The sequence below is a fragment of the Elephas maximus genome, chromosome 14, assembly GCF_024166365.1.
Source record: "Elephas maximus indicus isolate mEleMax1 chromosome 14, mEleMax1 primary haplotype, whole genome shotgun sequence".
NCBI classification, from domain to species: Eukaryota; Metazoa; Chordata; class Mammalia; order Proboscidea; family Elephantidae; genus Elephas; species Elephas maximus.
In genome coordinates this window covers 86,413,717-86,429,694 of record NC_064832.1, presented here as the reverse complement: position 1 = coordinate 86,429,694, position 15,978 = coordinate 86,413,717, and the positions used below count along the sequence as shown (strand labels likewise).

General features: G+C 35.5%; 1 protein-coding gene across 1 annotated transcript in view; it reads right to left on the bottom strand.

The window, feature by feature from the left end:
* Nucleotides 1-15,978, bottom strand: part of GPC5 (glypican 5) — a 1,599,408-nt gene that overhangs the window by 779,147 nt on the left and 804,283 nt on the right. Inside the window, exon 7 of the mRNA XM_049852913.1 lies at nt 6,566-6,728. Coding sequence (XP_049708870.1) covers nt 6,566-6,728 — 163 coding nt within the window. The remainder of the gene's footprint in view (nt 1-6,565; nt 6,729-15,978) is intronic.

Sequence of the window (15,978 nt, the reverse complement as noted above, 5' to 3'; positions counted from 1 at the left end):
ATGCACACGAAAGTTTGAGAAATGTTGGGGCCAGATCACGGGTGCTATTATTTTTAAAAATTATTTATACTTAGTGAGCACTTAATTGTCTTGTCAATAAGCTATATGAAAATTACACTTTCCACATGGGTGATGGTATAGAAATGTCGTTAAAGAGCCTAGAGTACACCTAACTTGTTTCTACATGAGACAATTAACTCTGACTGAGGAAAAGTATTTCAATTTCAATCACCACTCTGTTTATAACACAATGATCCAGAAAACAGACACGGGTTAGTCTATGGGTTTGTTTCTGATTTTGTTGACAGCTGCATGACCTTCGACAAGTCATAATAACACTTATCTGATGATATTTTCTTGAATTTTATTTTATTTTTTTAATTCTTCAGTTGATCCTACAGTCACACTTAGCATTATGCTATTTAAAAGGGCCATAACTTCTTTATTTTATGTCCTCTGGGGTGGTATAGATTTAGTGACGAGATAGTGCAGGATAGCTGGTTGATCTGGGATGCATGCTAGCAGGCTCGTTTAAGCTTTAATTGATAAGCCTCCTTCTTCATCTCAGTGATTTAACACCAGTCCTGTGCCTGAGCCAAGGCAATGAAAATTGTAGCTGAGGCATTCAAGGACAAACTCTTTTTATTTCAATTCTATTATTTAACTCCATGAAAGCAATATATATTTTTTCAAAAGAAACAAAAGATAATTTTAGATGCTTCATTAGGTATCCAGGTCTCATTACACAATGTTGTGAACAAAATAGCAAACAACCAGGATGAGTCTCAATTATTTAGAAACTAAAATAGAAATGTGTAATCAGAATAATATTCATAGTGATCCCATATTAATTAAAATATATTTATCTTAGATATATATGTCATTTCTATTTGGTATAATTTTCATCAGTAGTGGAAAAACTGTGCTAGATGATAATTTCAAATTGTTTACAATTTTGAACATTGAGCGAGATCAGCAAGTGCGAATTTTTCTATGGATTTATCATGTAGGATTTTATGTGATCCTTCAGTATTGGGCACTTGTAAAACCTAGATCAAAGTATACAGTCATTTTTCAGGATTACTTTTACTGTGTCACAGAGGTTTGAGTCTAAGTAAGTGTACAAAGATGATTTTGGTGTAACTGAATAAACTCATGATAGGTTACTTAGATATTTTCAGGGCATTTTTCTTATATTTGAAATAATTTATTACTTATTAGCACTTTGCAAAGTAAGCTGAATACATTTATTTTAATCGCATTTAGTGAAACTTTAATTTAGGAAGAACACACACAGTTTTAATGTAATTATTGGAATTATATGCACGCACTATAAGCTTGACAGAATTTATGTTTAACAGCCCGAGCTCTCAATCACTGCACCACCACAGTTCTGAATTTATATTGGAAGGAAAAAATCATCAAGTAGACAGTATAATATAAAATAATTTCTAGCAAATGAATGCATAAGTTTTTATGGTAGTTATGGAAAGAAAACCATAGAATTTTCTAAAGAAAATTTTGGACAAACATTTTTTTAGCTCTCTGTAACCTCTATGCCTAGTGGAGATTTCTGATGTGAAGGTGATTTATGGAGAAAATAACAGTTTGAGGAAGCCAAGAATTTTCATTCACCTACAAACTGCATCACTAAATAAATCAGCAACCTCTGTTCTTCAGTGGCTAATGAGAGCTGTTTTCATTTTACTATGTGCATGGAATATACTATTCTCTTCCAAGGTTATTGTTAGTACCATGATGCAGACTCATTTGTTAGCAGCTGATCTCGGGTTACTAAGTGAGAAATTCAAAGCTCAAAATAAACAATAGTTCTATTTATTTTAGGCTATAGAAAATCAAAGAAAAATTCTTAGTAGATTTAGCAATTTAATGGCCTATGCTTTTATACCTAAACTGATGTTATTTAAATTGAATACTTCCTGTTTCAGTAAGTCTAGCTGATGGTGCAGTGGTTATGCCTTAGGCTGCTAACTGAAAGGTCGGCAGTTCGAACCCACCAGTCACTCTGTGGAAGAAAGATGTGGCACTCTGCTTCCATAAATATTACAGCCTTGAAAACCCTATGGGGCAGTTCTACTCTGTCCTAAATGGTCGCTATGAGTTGGCATCGACTCAACGGCAATGGGTTACCTGAGATAACAAATGGGAAAATGTTTCACAAACTGGGTAGTGCTGTAAAGGGCAGGGTACAGTAATTATTATTGTCATTATGACTAAGTGAATAGTTTGTGGGGCAGGGAAGAGTTGTGAATGGAGATGATTAAAGGTCTAAGAACTCAGCCTTGGGATGTTCAAACATTTAGAATTTGGGGTGATGAGGAAGAGCCCATAAAGGAAAAGAGAAAGAGCAGTCCATGAGGTAAGAAGAGAACCTAATGGTAAACAGTCCTTCTCTAGAGAAAGTCTTTCAATAGCTTCAAACAAACAAACGAATGAACGAACAAACAAACAAAGCCCATTGCTGTGAAGTTGATTCCTATTCATTGCGACCCTACAGGACAGAGTAGAACTGCCCCATAGAGTTTCCAAGGAGTGCCTGGTGGATGCAAACTGCCAGCCTTTTGGTTAGCAGCCTTAGCACTTAAGCATTACGCCACCAGGGTTTCCTTCAATACCTTAATAAGGAGCAACTTCAGAGGGCATTGGGATTAGAATGCTGCATGGATACTCTTACTGTACACATCTTTATGACCCATACCATCACCTCCCACTCAGGACCCTGTTGAAAGCACCAATGGGGAAAACATCCCTTGAACACGTAACAATCACTACAGTGTTGTCATTTACAGATTTTTCAGTTAAAGTTCTTTTAAAAAGCTGCTAAACATGTTATGCAACAGGGTATGAGCAATTATGCATATGGCAATAGACAGGAATTAATTATCTCAAGCAATCTGAGAACTTAAAATCACCCTACTCTTTGTTGAGAGTCTGGTATCTGAAGCAACACGTGATGGAATTCATTTTGCCTGAGATTATCACTGTGAATCATGTTATCAAAGTGAATTTGATCATTGGATATATATATATATATTTCTTTAATTTTAAAAAGAATGTGACAGTTATTGCCAGTATAAATTACAATATCACGTAAGAATTACAAGCTATGCCACTGCAGATTTTCAAAACTACGTGAGGAATATTCCGCTATAGCCCGTCTTCAGTAGCACTCCAAAGTATCAAAATTTGCAACGTAAGAAAAGTAGTCAAATTGTTAAGAGCCGCTAGTGGTAGTGGGATTAAGTTTGCTTTGTATACGCAAAAGAACAGAACTTGTTTTAGCTACTGGCATTTAGAAACCACGTTGTTAGGCCACTTGGAAAGATGGTAGGTGTCATACGTCGTGGGGGGAGGGAGATAGGCAGCGCGAAGGTAGAGAGCAATTCTAATCCCGATATTCCCCGTCATTCCTGAGATATGATACCAATGCAACTGAGTTGAATTTGATGCAATAAAAATACAGAGTATGTTTCCATAATATTGAGATTTTTAAACCATCCTACTGAAAGAGGAACATTTTTTCAGGATCCTAAGTATGAACACTAAGTAATAGGTATGTATGGATAGACTTTATGAGGAACAAATCAGTTAACATGTAATAATTGTGTACAAGTGGGATTCAAATAGAGATATTTTAAAAAGCTAAAATTTTGATAAATTGTTTAACACCACTGGTGATTAAAAACAAACAAAAAACACCTAAGAGGTTCATAAGTATTTTGATGGTAAAACTGTGTGGGTTGAAATACATAGCCTCTCTGTTGCCTGAAACAAACATGAACAGGAACAACAGAAAACCAGCTCAAGTGATCATTAGTAAAATACTTATCAGCTTTGCACACCTGCCTAAATTGAGCAGAATCATTAAATTTACAGAGCACAGTATTGTACACATTAGCTAAATTTACATACATTGGTATCTCTATACATAGCTCTGTATATCTATATAAATCTTCTTAATTAGACATTTTTGTGGTGACGAATGAACTATGTGCTACTTACATTGTATTTTAGAAAGAATAAACATCAGTGTGAGGAAGAAATAATAGGGCATTTAAAGTTCTTAACACAAATGACACCCCGGGAACCTTTTTAGAGCACAATATTTTTAAGTCATTAAGACCATCTAAAATTATGTCTTCGCTTGCTTTACCAATATCTTAAACTAACCAAAATCAGGCAAAATACTGTTGTACTTTATAAAAACAGAAATGTAAGCTACCCTTTGCTCCTTTTCTTGTCCTTCTTTATTTCAGCCAGCTGTCCACTGTGGTTTCCTTACTGCTTATTAAAAATTGAAAAGGAGCAGCTGTAAACTGTTAGAAACATAACAGGCAACCCACTTACAGCAGATGTGGATTTTTTTTTAATGCTCGTCTGGAGTGTCTGAAAACCATCTGTATCTTAAATCTTCCCAATCTGATTGATAGTTGCCTGTACCATACCTGTCCATTCCAGAAATAATTCAAAACAGGGTTCTGAAGTAAAAATTCGTTCCTGCTACTTTGACAGGTATGGTTTTGTGAGAAAACTATTAGTAGTTGAATATCCTCAATAGGCTCTACTTCTCTTGAGAGGCAAAACAAAAAAGTTTCTATTCATACATAAGAAATTCTTGAGCTTATAAACAATTTCAGGAAAAGAAATAAAGTCCCTATAAAATGCTAATTCTGCATACCCACACAAATACACACACATGCACACATGCTATTTGATGGATGAAATTTCCACCTTTTTTTTTTTTTTTTTTGTGCTACTGCTATTGATGATACAGACTTAGGGTAATAATTTTATGCTATAAAACCTTGCTAATAATAATATTAAAAAATTTTTTATAATAAAATTATAGTATGTATGAATACCCAAGATAGGATAAAAATAACTGAATATTATCCTAATAGATAAGTATCATAGTTACTAAATGAAATGGAAGACATTTTAACTGTAAGGAAAAATAATTTTTCTCTTTTTTTTTTTTTTTTTGGTCCATAAAACCAAAGAAAGAAAAAGCAAAAGAACCCAACCTGGTAAGTTAAATTAATACCAGTAATAGGAGTACATGTTTTTATGGTGGCTTAGTGGTTAAGAGCTATGGCTGCTAACTAAAAGGTCAGCAGTTCTCAAATCCACCAGGTGCTCCTTGGAAACTATCGGACAGTTCTACTCTGTTCTACAAGGTCACTACGAGTCAGAATCTACTTGACACCTTGTTTTTTTTTTTTGGTTTATAAGAGTAAAAAAAAAAAAAATAAGACTAAAGGATATTTAATTTGCATTAGGATATTGTTTTATTACATCAATGATTTCTGTGGCTCTTTGTTCAATTGTTGCTCCAGAAATTAATTCCCATCTATTTACCCTTTATGTTAAATAAAAGTTATTATTCTGTCTCAATGTAAAAATATACTTTATGTTAATTTTTTCATCTCTTTTGGCTTCCATCCCTTTAACTAATACATTTGCCTTATCAAACTGGGTCCTAGAAAAAGTGAGGTATTGCTGCTTGAGGCATCAATTTGTAGCAGTTTTCATTCACTACAAGACAGCTGAAAAGTAAACAAATTCTTCTTCCACCAAACTCATAAATGGGCACATCAAATAGGTCCAAAGGAGCCTTGTGTGATTTAGAGGGAGATTATCAGACCACCCTGCTAATACTAGGTCAGCCAGGGTTCCAGAAGATTACTTTAACCTTTGAACAGCCTCAGCTAAATAAAATTTAAAGCCAGCTGTTCTGGATATATAGCGAATTCTCACACTCCCTTCTCAACTGATAGGTTGGTTCTCCTTCCCCTGTAAGTAAATACATGCACATAGCAGTGGAGGCTGGAGAACCTGTATTCCTCATCTTGTATGTGAAGACAAGGAAAGAAATCCATTTTGTGATTTTTTGTTGTTATTTGGCCTTTCTGTTTTCTGGGGTAGTGACTAGTTCAGCAATGCCAGAGAAGCTTTTCAAGATCACACAATCAAATGTACCTGATTAACAGGTGAAATTTTTTTGGAAAAGCAGATTCTTAAGAGATAAATTCAAGCATAGTTTTTCACCATAAATAACAACATACATATTTAACCAATTCCTTTTCAATTTGACTACGATAAAAATTTTATAAACTACAATCTTCTTTACACAATGGCATGATAATATAAAAAAATACAGAACTGATTATTTCATAGGACTTATCCATCTTGATTTCACATTATATATCAATACACACTGAGTACTCACAGTACTAGTTATTCTCATGCCCTAAGAATTATCCCTTTTTAAAGACTTTATCATTCTCAGACCATTCTCTCAGAAGTAAAGATCTCAGTTTTTTACAGTGAAAAGTGACATTTCCACTTAAAGCCATTAGATAAAAACAAACAAAAAAACACATAAATGCACATCTTGAGTATCTAAAAGTAAGTTCTTTGCCATTTCCAGTTCCTCTTGTCTGCTTCTGAATTCATTGTCATTATTTCTTTACACCATGATAATTGTCCTTAATTATATTTTACAATCAACACTTTAAAAGTAGTATTAGAATCATAGACTTACAGTCTGTGATTTTCAGCGTCCTCTTGACTTCTCCACTTCCTGATCCCCCACAGCCATCTTCATCATCACAGTCTCCGCTGACTTGTTCAACCATGCCACCACCGCTGCCCGGCTGGAGAAGCTCCCACTTCTCAGGTTTGGGTGTTGACCTACCCTGTAACAACTAAACGTGGACACCAAAAACATTTAGGAATAGCAAATTCAAGTCATCTAAGATCTCTAATCAGAAGCATATGCAGAAATTAGCACTATTCTCACACGTGGATCCACTTTTTGGTGAAGACAAGTTATTAAATCAAGTCTTCAACAACTTCAATAATGACAAAAGGGCAAGATCTTATAGCCCAAAAGAGCTATGATGGGCATATTAGTGATAATGTTTTGCTAATCAATCTGAAAGAAAGAAACAGCAAATAAAAGCAGACCCTCTTGTTCATGTGGAATTTGGCTAGAGAATCTCTTGTTTCTGAATAAAAACGGTTTAGGCATAGTAAATCAAACTCCAAACAACACAACTCCCTTTGCAGTATATTGATCGATAACAGTGTGCTGTTTTGTAAACAAGCAGTCCAAATATTCTCAAAAAGCTGAGTACTATTCTAGAGGAGAGCTGGTGGCACAGTGATTAAGTGATTTGGCTGCTAAGTAAAAGGTTGGTAGTTCAAATCCACCAGCCGCTTCTTGGGGACTGTATGGGGCAGTTCTATTCTGTCCTCTGAAGTCACTATGAGTCGAAGTTGACTCTACGGCAATGGGTTGGGCTTTTTTTTTTTTTTAAATTCTAGAAAAGTATATTAATTTCTAAAAAGCTAAAATTTTTGGACATACTAGTTTACAGCATCACTTAAGCTTTCTTGGATCAAATGCAGAGTCCAATGCATATGGCATAGAACTGGTCCTGCTGACAGAAGACTTGTCCTGCTTCCTTTTCTATGTAAGAACTTTTACTAGCTTCTCGGTTCTTGGTTCTTGCATGTTTCATCTACTTTTATGACCCAAATGGCTGCAATAGCCGTTTTTTTTTTTTTCCTACAGCACACGGGTGCAGGCAATATTTTTGACTAATATTGGAAATGCCAAACTCCTTTTCAAAAAGGTGATGTTATGACTAATAGAACATTTCACTTAAAACTAAGACTGAGCAAAATGATCCAATATGTGGCATTCACCCCTCTGAGGCAGTTTTGGAGATGAACACATGACCAAGCACGAGCACTAGCGAGTACTTCTGTGTTATGAATGAGATATATCTCTGCTGACCGCTGACTGGACATTTATACTCTGATAGTGCTTTAGGAAAGCGTTAGGGTTGGTACTTCAAAGAGATTGTCCAAATAATAGTATTGATTAGAAAACAGTAATTAAACACACTACCCTATGAGTCAAAATCAACTCAACAGCAATGGGTAACCCAAAGGTAGAATTTCATATTGAAAAAGCGAGAGTAAAATATCCTCAATACACAGTATGTTTAACACTTAAAAAATACAATAAAAAACTGACAATTCATAACTTTCAAAATTAAAAACAATAATTTTAGGTCATGAGTTCTGAAATATTTCAGTTCTTAAAATGTATTTTTCCCTAGCGAATAAAAAAAATAGTAAAACAACTTGAAAATATATATATTTTTAAATTTTTATTTCTATCTTATCCACATTTTTCAAAATGTGCTAATAGGTATTAAGTTAATAAAAAGGCTTTTTTATGGTCAAGCGAATTTAGGAAAAGTTAAAGTTTCTTTACTATGTTTAATATGCTGATCTATAAGAAAAAAATTTTTTTTATATATGCTACAGGGAAATACAGATTTGAAACAAACCACGTAAACATTCAAAATTCTGAAAGAGCAAAGTTGAGATAAATGGTATTATATTTACCTTAAATATGCATACCAGTTATTATTCAGCAGAATCATAAAGGGTGTGGATGCTGAGGTCCTACACACCTAGGTTTGAATCGTGACTCAGACATATTCTAACCATGAGACATTGGCCAAGTTACTAAATAACTTTGTCCCCTCATATCTAAAATGGGGACAATAATATACCTGTGACATTGTTATTATTGTGAGAAAAAAATACTGTAGTGAGTTCAAGGGAATACAGGGCTTATCAAGAAAAAAATTTTTGTCCATGAGATAGCATTGCACAAGCTATTTATTGGGGGCGGTGCATTGACAGCTGAAGGCAGGGGGCGGGCCCGCATAGCAGGAGGTCTTCCAGAGGCAAGTGGTGCAGGGAGTTGCCAGAAGAGAAGAAGGGCATGAAAAGCCTGGGGGAAGATAAAAGGGGATTATGTGCACCTGGGCAACATGCTCCTGCCGCTGCAGCGTAGGGAGTCTTTGGGTCCTTATAACTACAGCGTTTTATCTTACCTGTGACTAGCAGATATTGTGTGCAGTTTTGTGGGATGCATAAAGCAGGCAGTCTGTCAGTGGTTAAAAATGTGCTTATTTGGGCTACTTTTATAACAATTGGGTAAGTACAATTTCAGTTTGGCACCAGCGGGCTTTTTGGCTAATGGGTCTCAGCTTGTTATAAAGAAATAAACAACTTCGGGGCAATACACAGAGGCCATTTTTGACTCTTTTATCAAACAAGTAATTCTTATAAATGGCATATTATAAATGGCATATTAAGTAATTCTTATAAATGGCATATTAAAAATTTGATGCATTTGATTGTTACTATCTAGTTTTTATCTAGTTTATTATATATTCTATTACAACAGAATTTAAACACCTAAAAAAAAAAACTAGAACACATTAATTAAAAGAATTAATTGACAAAGAATCCAATTATATTTCTTAGATTAAAATTTTCCAAAGTATTATCTGTAATTACAAGACCAAAGTTTGCTGGTGGTATGCTGCCCACTTTTGCCTCTGAAATTCTTTTCCAAAATTTTCTCATTTCAACTTTATTTTTCTTTTACTTTCTAAGAGTTCTTTTGGTATTTTGCTGGGACCTTGCCCAAAACAAAGATAAAATCTCATGAAGAATACCAACAATGTATAAATCATCAAGACTATCAGCCCATTGAATTATAACTCATGAAAAACAAGGCTTACAGTTTTTCAAAGTTGTTTTTGGTTGAGAAAGTGATTAAATATATTCAGAGAATTACTCATTTATTTATAGTGACTGGTAAAGATAAAGAAAAAAATATTTTTTGAGAAACAAAGTTAAGTATTATGTTCTTGACATTCCTCTTGCCTACAATGTCAATGAAACTCTGAGAAAATTCTCAAGGCATATAAACTCTAATTTTTATGGTGAGATGTCACACCCCCTATACTAAATGGCAAAAGGGATTTTGCAATTGAACAAAGGTTACTAACCAATTGACTTTGAGTTAACCAAAAAGGAGGTTATCCAGTGGACAAGTCCTTTAAAAGCAGAGTTTTCTCTGACTGTCAGCAGAATAGGTAATCAGAGAGGCTGAAAGCACGAGGAGGCTTGGACACAAGGGGTTCTGCTAAGTGGCTATGTTGTGAGAGAGTCTGTGGGAGGGTCTGCCCAAAGGCTTGTGGCAAGGAATCAGGTCTGCCTTACAGCCTGCAAGGAATCAGGGTCCTCAGAGCTACAACTGAACTCTGCCAGCAACCCAGGTGAGCCTGGAAGCAGATTCTCCCCTAGATCCTCCAAGTAATAGTCAAGCTTGGCTGACACCTTGGTTTCAGTCTTGTGAGACCCTGAGCAGAGAACCCAGCCAAGTCCAGCTGGACTTCTGACCTACAGAGCTGTGAGCTAATTAATAGATGTTGTTTTAAGCTGCTTAGTATGTGGTAATTTGTTATGCAGCAAGAGAAAACTAATAGTGTCTCCAACCCCCAAATGGGCCACATGTGTTTCTTGGCAATCTTTTTTATTTTAACTCTTTTGATTCCCTGATATACTCCTCAGAACAGGGGGTCAGCATTTCATAAGGCACCATTTTACTGGGAAGACAGTGCTCTGCAGGTAAACTAGCAGATGTTTGCCTTTTCTTGACTTTTCAGTTGCTCTGCCTCTTCACAATTCCTTTCATTGTTTTCTAGGTCTCTGAGGAAGTGACATAAACCCGTTGTCATCAAATCAATTCCGACTCATAGAGATCCTGTAAGATAAAGTAGAACTGCCCCATAGAGTTTCCAAGGTTGTAAATCTTTACAGAAGCAGATTGCCACGTCTTTCTCCCGTGGAGTGGCTGGTGCGTTCCTACCGCCAATCTTCTGGTTAGCAACTGAGTGCTTAATGACTGCGCCACCAGGGCTCCTTTCAGGAAGTGACATAGTTCTTGTTTTATATGATAAACTTATCCAAACATATCTAGATTCCCATCTGATCCATAATTCCAAGTCTCCAATCATTTTTCTCGGTGTACAAAGATTCCGCCTTATTGTTTTTACTTTCCCACTGTTCAATGATTTCACAAGTCCACAAGTAATCATTTTATTTCTTTCAAATGTAATAAAATTAATTTGCAAAAGTTCCAGTGAAATTCTAATCAATGTAAACAATGGGTTTTTCCAAGTAAGAGCCTTATTTAAATTCCCTTTTCATTTGGATAAATTATTCTGATTTCTTCTTAGTTTGCTCATCTTTCTCCACTCTTCCTTCCCTCTCCACCCCAAAGCCCCCCACCCAATGTGTTTCTCTTACTAGTATAAATCTGTTCTTTTCTTATGGTCTCTTTCTGGGAGCCCATCCTAACAGAGTATGCTTTTACCTGTGTACAAACTGTGTTCAAGTCTTTCTCTGTAGCTCTGATTGTACTCCTTAGTTCATCTCTAATCAGCAATTGGATATAAAAATGTACTCCCATCACTTTGAATCCTAAAATAGAACTTTTGGCTTCCACTATTTATGCATTCAGTGGCACAGTGGTTAAGAGCTCAGTTGCTAACCAAAAAGTCGGCAGTTCAAATCTACCAGCCCCTCCTTGGAAACCCTCTGGGGCAGCTCTACTCTGTCCTATAGGGTTGTTATGAGTCAGAACTGACTGGGCAGCAATGGGTTTTATTCATGCATCATTACAATTTATCTTCCCAATCCATCACTGCAAGGATATCAGTTTCTTCTACTCACTTTCACAATATTATTTTACATAAATCAGTACTTTCGCCATGCCATGTGTCTGCCCAAATGCCCTTTGTAACTCTCTACCGCCAAGACTACTTGTTTCCAACATGTGCCTAGAGGAAACATATCAGTTCAGATAGATGTGCCACATAAAGTGGTTCTGGGGTAAAAAAAAGTTTGGGAAATGCAGGCTATGGCTTCTAAGAAGATATCAGCTAAAGGCTCATGAAAAGTCCTTCAGTAAGCAATCTTGTTTAGCTGATATTCACCCCACATTTCTCAAATTTACACAAGCGGGGCACCCATCCTTCTCCCCTCACTCAACACCAACTGACATACTTTTGGAAATGATGCTTAGAAATAAAAGTTCAAATTTAGGTTGGCAGTCAAGGCCCCATATAGTATACAATTTTTTTTAAGCTTCTGTCTGAATACAGTCTCCACCAATCAAATTCTGCCCCAGAGAAGTCAGTCTGCTCTTCTTATAGAAATTACATGAATTTATATGTCTATAATTTTGTTTACGCTTGTTCTCTAGTCTCCTCAGTTCCAACTCTTGTTTTTACTCTACATAGAATACACTCTTTGCTCTTCTTCAACTCACCATATTCTACCCAATTTTCAAGTTCAAACTCAAGTATCTCTTTTATCAACCACAAAGTTTCTGCAATCTTTTAACTCTGTCTACCCCAGTTGTTGGTACTTAATTAACTTTTTGAGCATATGGCATGCCTGTCTGACTAATGGAAAATTTCCTGAATATGATACCGTGGTTTAATCACCTTTATACCCCCACCATGGCTAAAGAGTTCTTCCCACATTGTAGATGCTAAATAAATATATTTTAACTTATTTATTTGACATTTGAAAATAATTTATTAAGATGATTCTGTGTTCAACATCTTTTATATCTAATTTGGTGCTTTCAAATTTACTCAAATCATTACAGGTAATGATGTTCTTGAATAACTTTTAGATTCATATTAATTGACTGGTAATGGATTGATCCACTTATTCATTCGATGACATTAGTTGAGTCTATTAGTTGAGTATATACCGTGAAGCCTGTGAGAGACAGAACTTCACAGGACTGCCTTGTTTTTCTGGGTCTTGTTAAGTTTTCTGTCTCTGACAGGATTCAGTCTTACCACTTTTCTATTGCTCATTTTCATAGAAAATATTTGAGTTTTCCTTCTATGACAGGTTTCTGCCTTATACAGGTTCTGGCTTTCACAGGTTTTACTGCATATATAACATGTAATTTGAAGTGCAAATATCCATGTGAAAGGATAAGACACAGTCTTTGTTCTTAAAAAGTTGTCAGTATATACTTTACTTTGTTTCAATGTTGGCATTCATGAATACACAACAAGATAAAATTGAAATTTTAAAAAATCTGAAAATCAAGAAAAAACGTAAGTGGTCTAAAAGTTTAGTTTCATGATCTCACTAAACTATTTTTCTTTGTAATATTTAACAAGAAATTATTTCAAACAAGCTTATTCTTGAGTATCTGGAGACTTCAAAGAAGTTGTTTAAACAAAATTTGACACATTGACGAATACTGCCAGGAGATACCACTCAAATATGTTTGTGTTTGCCATCTTAGTAAAGTAGAAAGAAATGTTCCCATTATCATTCTTAAAATGAATATTTAAAAAAAAAACCTCATTATAAATCTAAAATATTTTCAAAAAGTGATTTATGCCAAAAAAAAAAAAATCCAATTTTTCTAGAGAGGGAACTTCAGCTTTATATTATGGGCCATCAAGGAATTGTTGCTGGGTGCCACGGAGTCGGTCCTGACTCCTAGCAACCGTATTGAACAGAGTAGAACTGCCCCATAGGGTTTCTGAAGAGCAGATGGCGGATTTGAACTGCCAACCTTTTGGTTAGCAGCCAAGCTCTTAACCACTATGCCACCAGGGGTCTTTACAACTCCCTCCTCCTCCGATCCATTGGAGATTGCATATGTAATAACTTCCTAAACCTTGTCACTCCAACCTCATGGGTCAGTGTTATTTCACATCCTACTACTAAACCACCTTTTTTTCTCTCTCTCTTTTTTTTTCTAAATTTTTATTGTGCTTTCAGTGAAAGTTTACAGATCCAGTCAGCCTTTCATATAAAAATTTATATACACCTTGCCATATACTCCTAGTTGCTCTCCCTCTAATGAGACAGCACATTCCTTCCTTCCACTCTCTATTTTCGTGTCCATTCGGCCAGCTTCTGCCCCCCTCTGCCTTCTCATCTCCTCTCCAGACAGGAGCTGCCCACATAGTCTCATGTGTCTACTTGATCCAAGAAACTTACTCTTCACCAGTATCATTTTCTATCCCACAGTCCAGTCCAATCCCTGTCTGAAGAGTTGGCTTTGGGAATGGTTCCTGTCTTGGGCTAACAGAAGGTCTGGGGACTAAACCACCTTTCCGAAATGTACACAGCCACAGTCTTCCATTAAGGAGGAACCCCTATCACGTTTCTTTAATAAAACAAAAGAGATTCCTTAGAAGCACATGTAAAGGAACACAGACAAGTAAAATGAATCTACAGAATGGTGAATAAGCCAGTTTCCATAGACACACTGCTACTACACACTGTGAAGTATCTCTCTTCCTTACCATCACGTCCACAAATAGCTGTTTCATATATCCACAAAATACAGGAAAATTTTAAAAAAATTTTTCCAAAACCCCAAATAAATTTAACATTACTTTTCTGTGCCCACATTTTCTTCATCAGTAAAATAGGGATAAGAATATCTATTTGGAAGATTTTATGAGTATCGTTTGGGTTAAATTATGTAAAGCGCTAGATCATTTTAAGTGTTCAGTATGGTTAGTTGTCTTTTTCATTATTATCATCGTAACTGATAAGAAATTGATATGGCTACCCCAATTCCATCTTTGAAGGAGAGAACACAGATGGGAGTAAGTCAATCTGTCTTCAGCCCCATCCTTCCCCAGCTCTGTTATCTGAGCCTGCCAAAATGTAAAGATGATGCCTTCTGAACACTTGGACCTATTCGCCTGTAATGGAGGGTACAAACTCAATCAATACATACATATTTATAGAGCAATTGCAGTAAAGGAAAGGGCTTGATTTTGAGTCCCAACTACACATTAATTGTGTTCCTTTAGGCAAATCACTTAGCGCATTAAGACTTATTCCACTCTACTGAATAATAATGCATGGGAAAGCACCTTAAACACTATAAAGCACTATCCTCATTTTTAGTGTTACGTGTAAGACACTGCATCTATAAAATTGAGAAACCAACAAAACGCAGAGAGAGTAAAACAACAACGATTTTAAGGTATTCTTACTTTCCTCAATGCTGTGCCTTTTGTGCAGTCAGCTAATAAGCTGAAAATAGTTGGATGCTCCCTGTTTGATTGGTTCAGGAAGCTCATTAGGGATGCTGTCTTGGAGGATGAGTCTGGTGGGTAGAATATCTGATGACTTTAAGGCAAATGGACTTCTTTCAGCTGGTGAATTAATTTCTCAATAGACTCGATTTTCTTTTTACTAACTGGCAATATCCTGTAGTTGCAATAGTCTTTCAAACGCTTACAATAAAATCTGGCTATAGATGGCCCACGTACTTAAGATGTTTGCTGTGAGAGATAAACATATTCATCACATTCAAAAATTCTCAAAAGTGACAGCAGTTGAATGGCTTTAAAATATGATACATAATGATACATCTTCAAAATATTTCCTCCTTACTTTTACAACCATTCACACAGATACGTAAGAAGAAAACACAGGTTTAGAAAGTGTTAGTAATCATATACGGATCTCTAGTCATTTATTCAATGTAAAGATAGTAAAATATGCTCTTTTATGATTTTACATTATTGATGAGAAGTTGTAGGTGAAAATTAAAATGTTGGTAGAAAAATTTCAAGCTAGAAAACTAAGGCATAGAAGAAAATTGCGCTTTTCAATTCATCATGGATAAAACATCTCTAGAGAATAAATGGGTAAATTATTTGCCTGCTAACTGAGGTGTTAGAATTTCGAGTTCACCCAGAGGCCCCTCAGAAGAAAGGCCTGGTGATCTGCTTTTGAAAAATCAACCATTGAAAACCTGTGAAGCACAGTTCTACTCTGACATACATGAGGTTGCCATGAGTCGAAATGGACTGAAAGACAACTGATTTAATATTTTTAGAGAATAAATACATTTTAAATATAGACTGAAAAAAACCTGTATGTATGTATTTTTAAGTTTTGTTATAAAATAATTAGTATCTGCATTTTTGTATAGTTTAACTGAAATCTATAAAGAAATATACAGGAAGTAGGAAGATAACGGAAGTTTGTAATATTTTAAAGTTG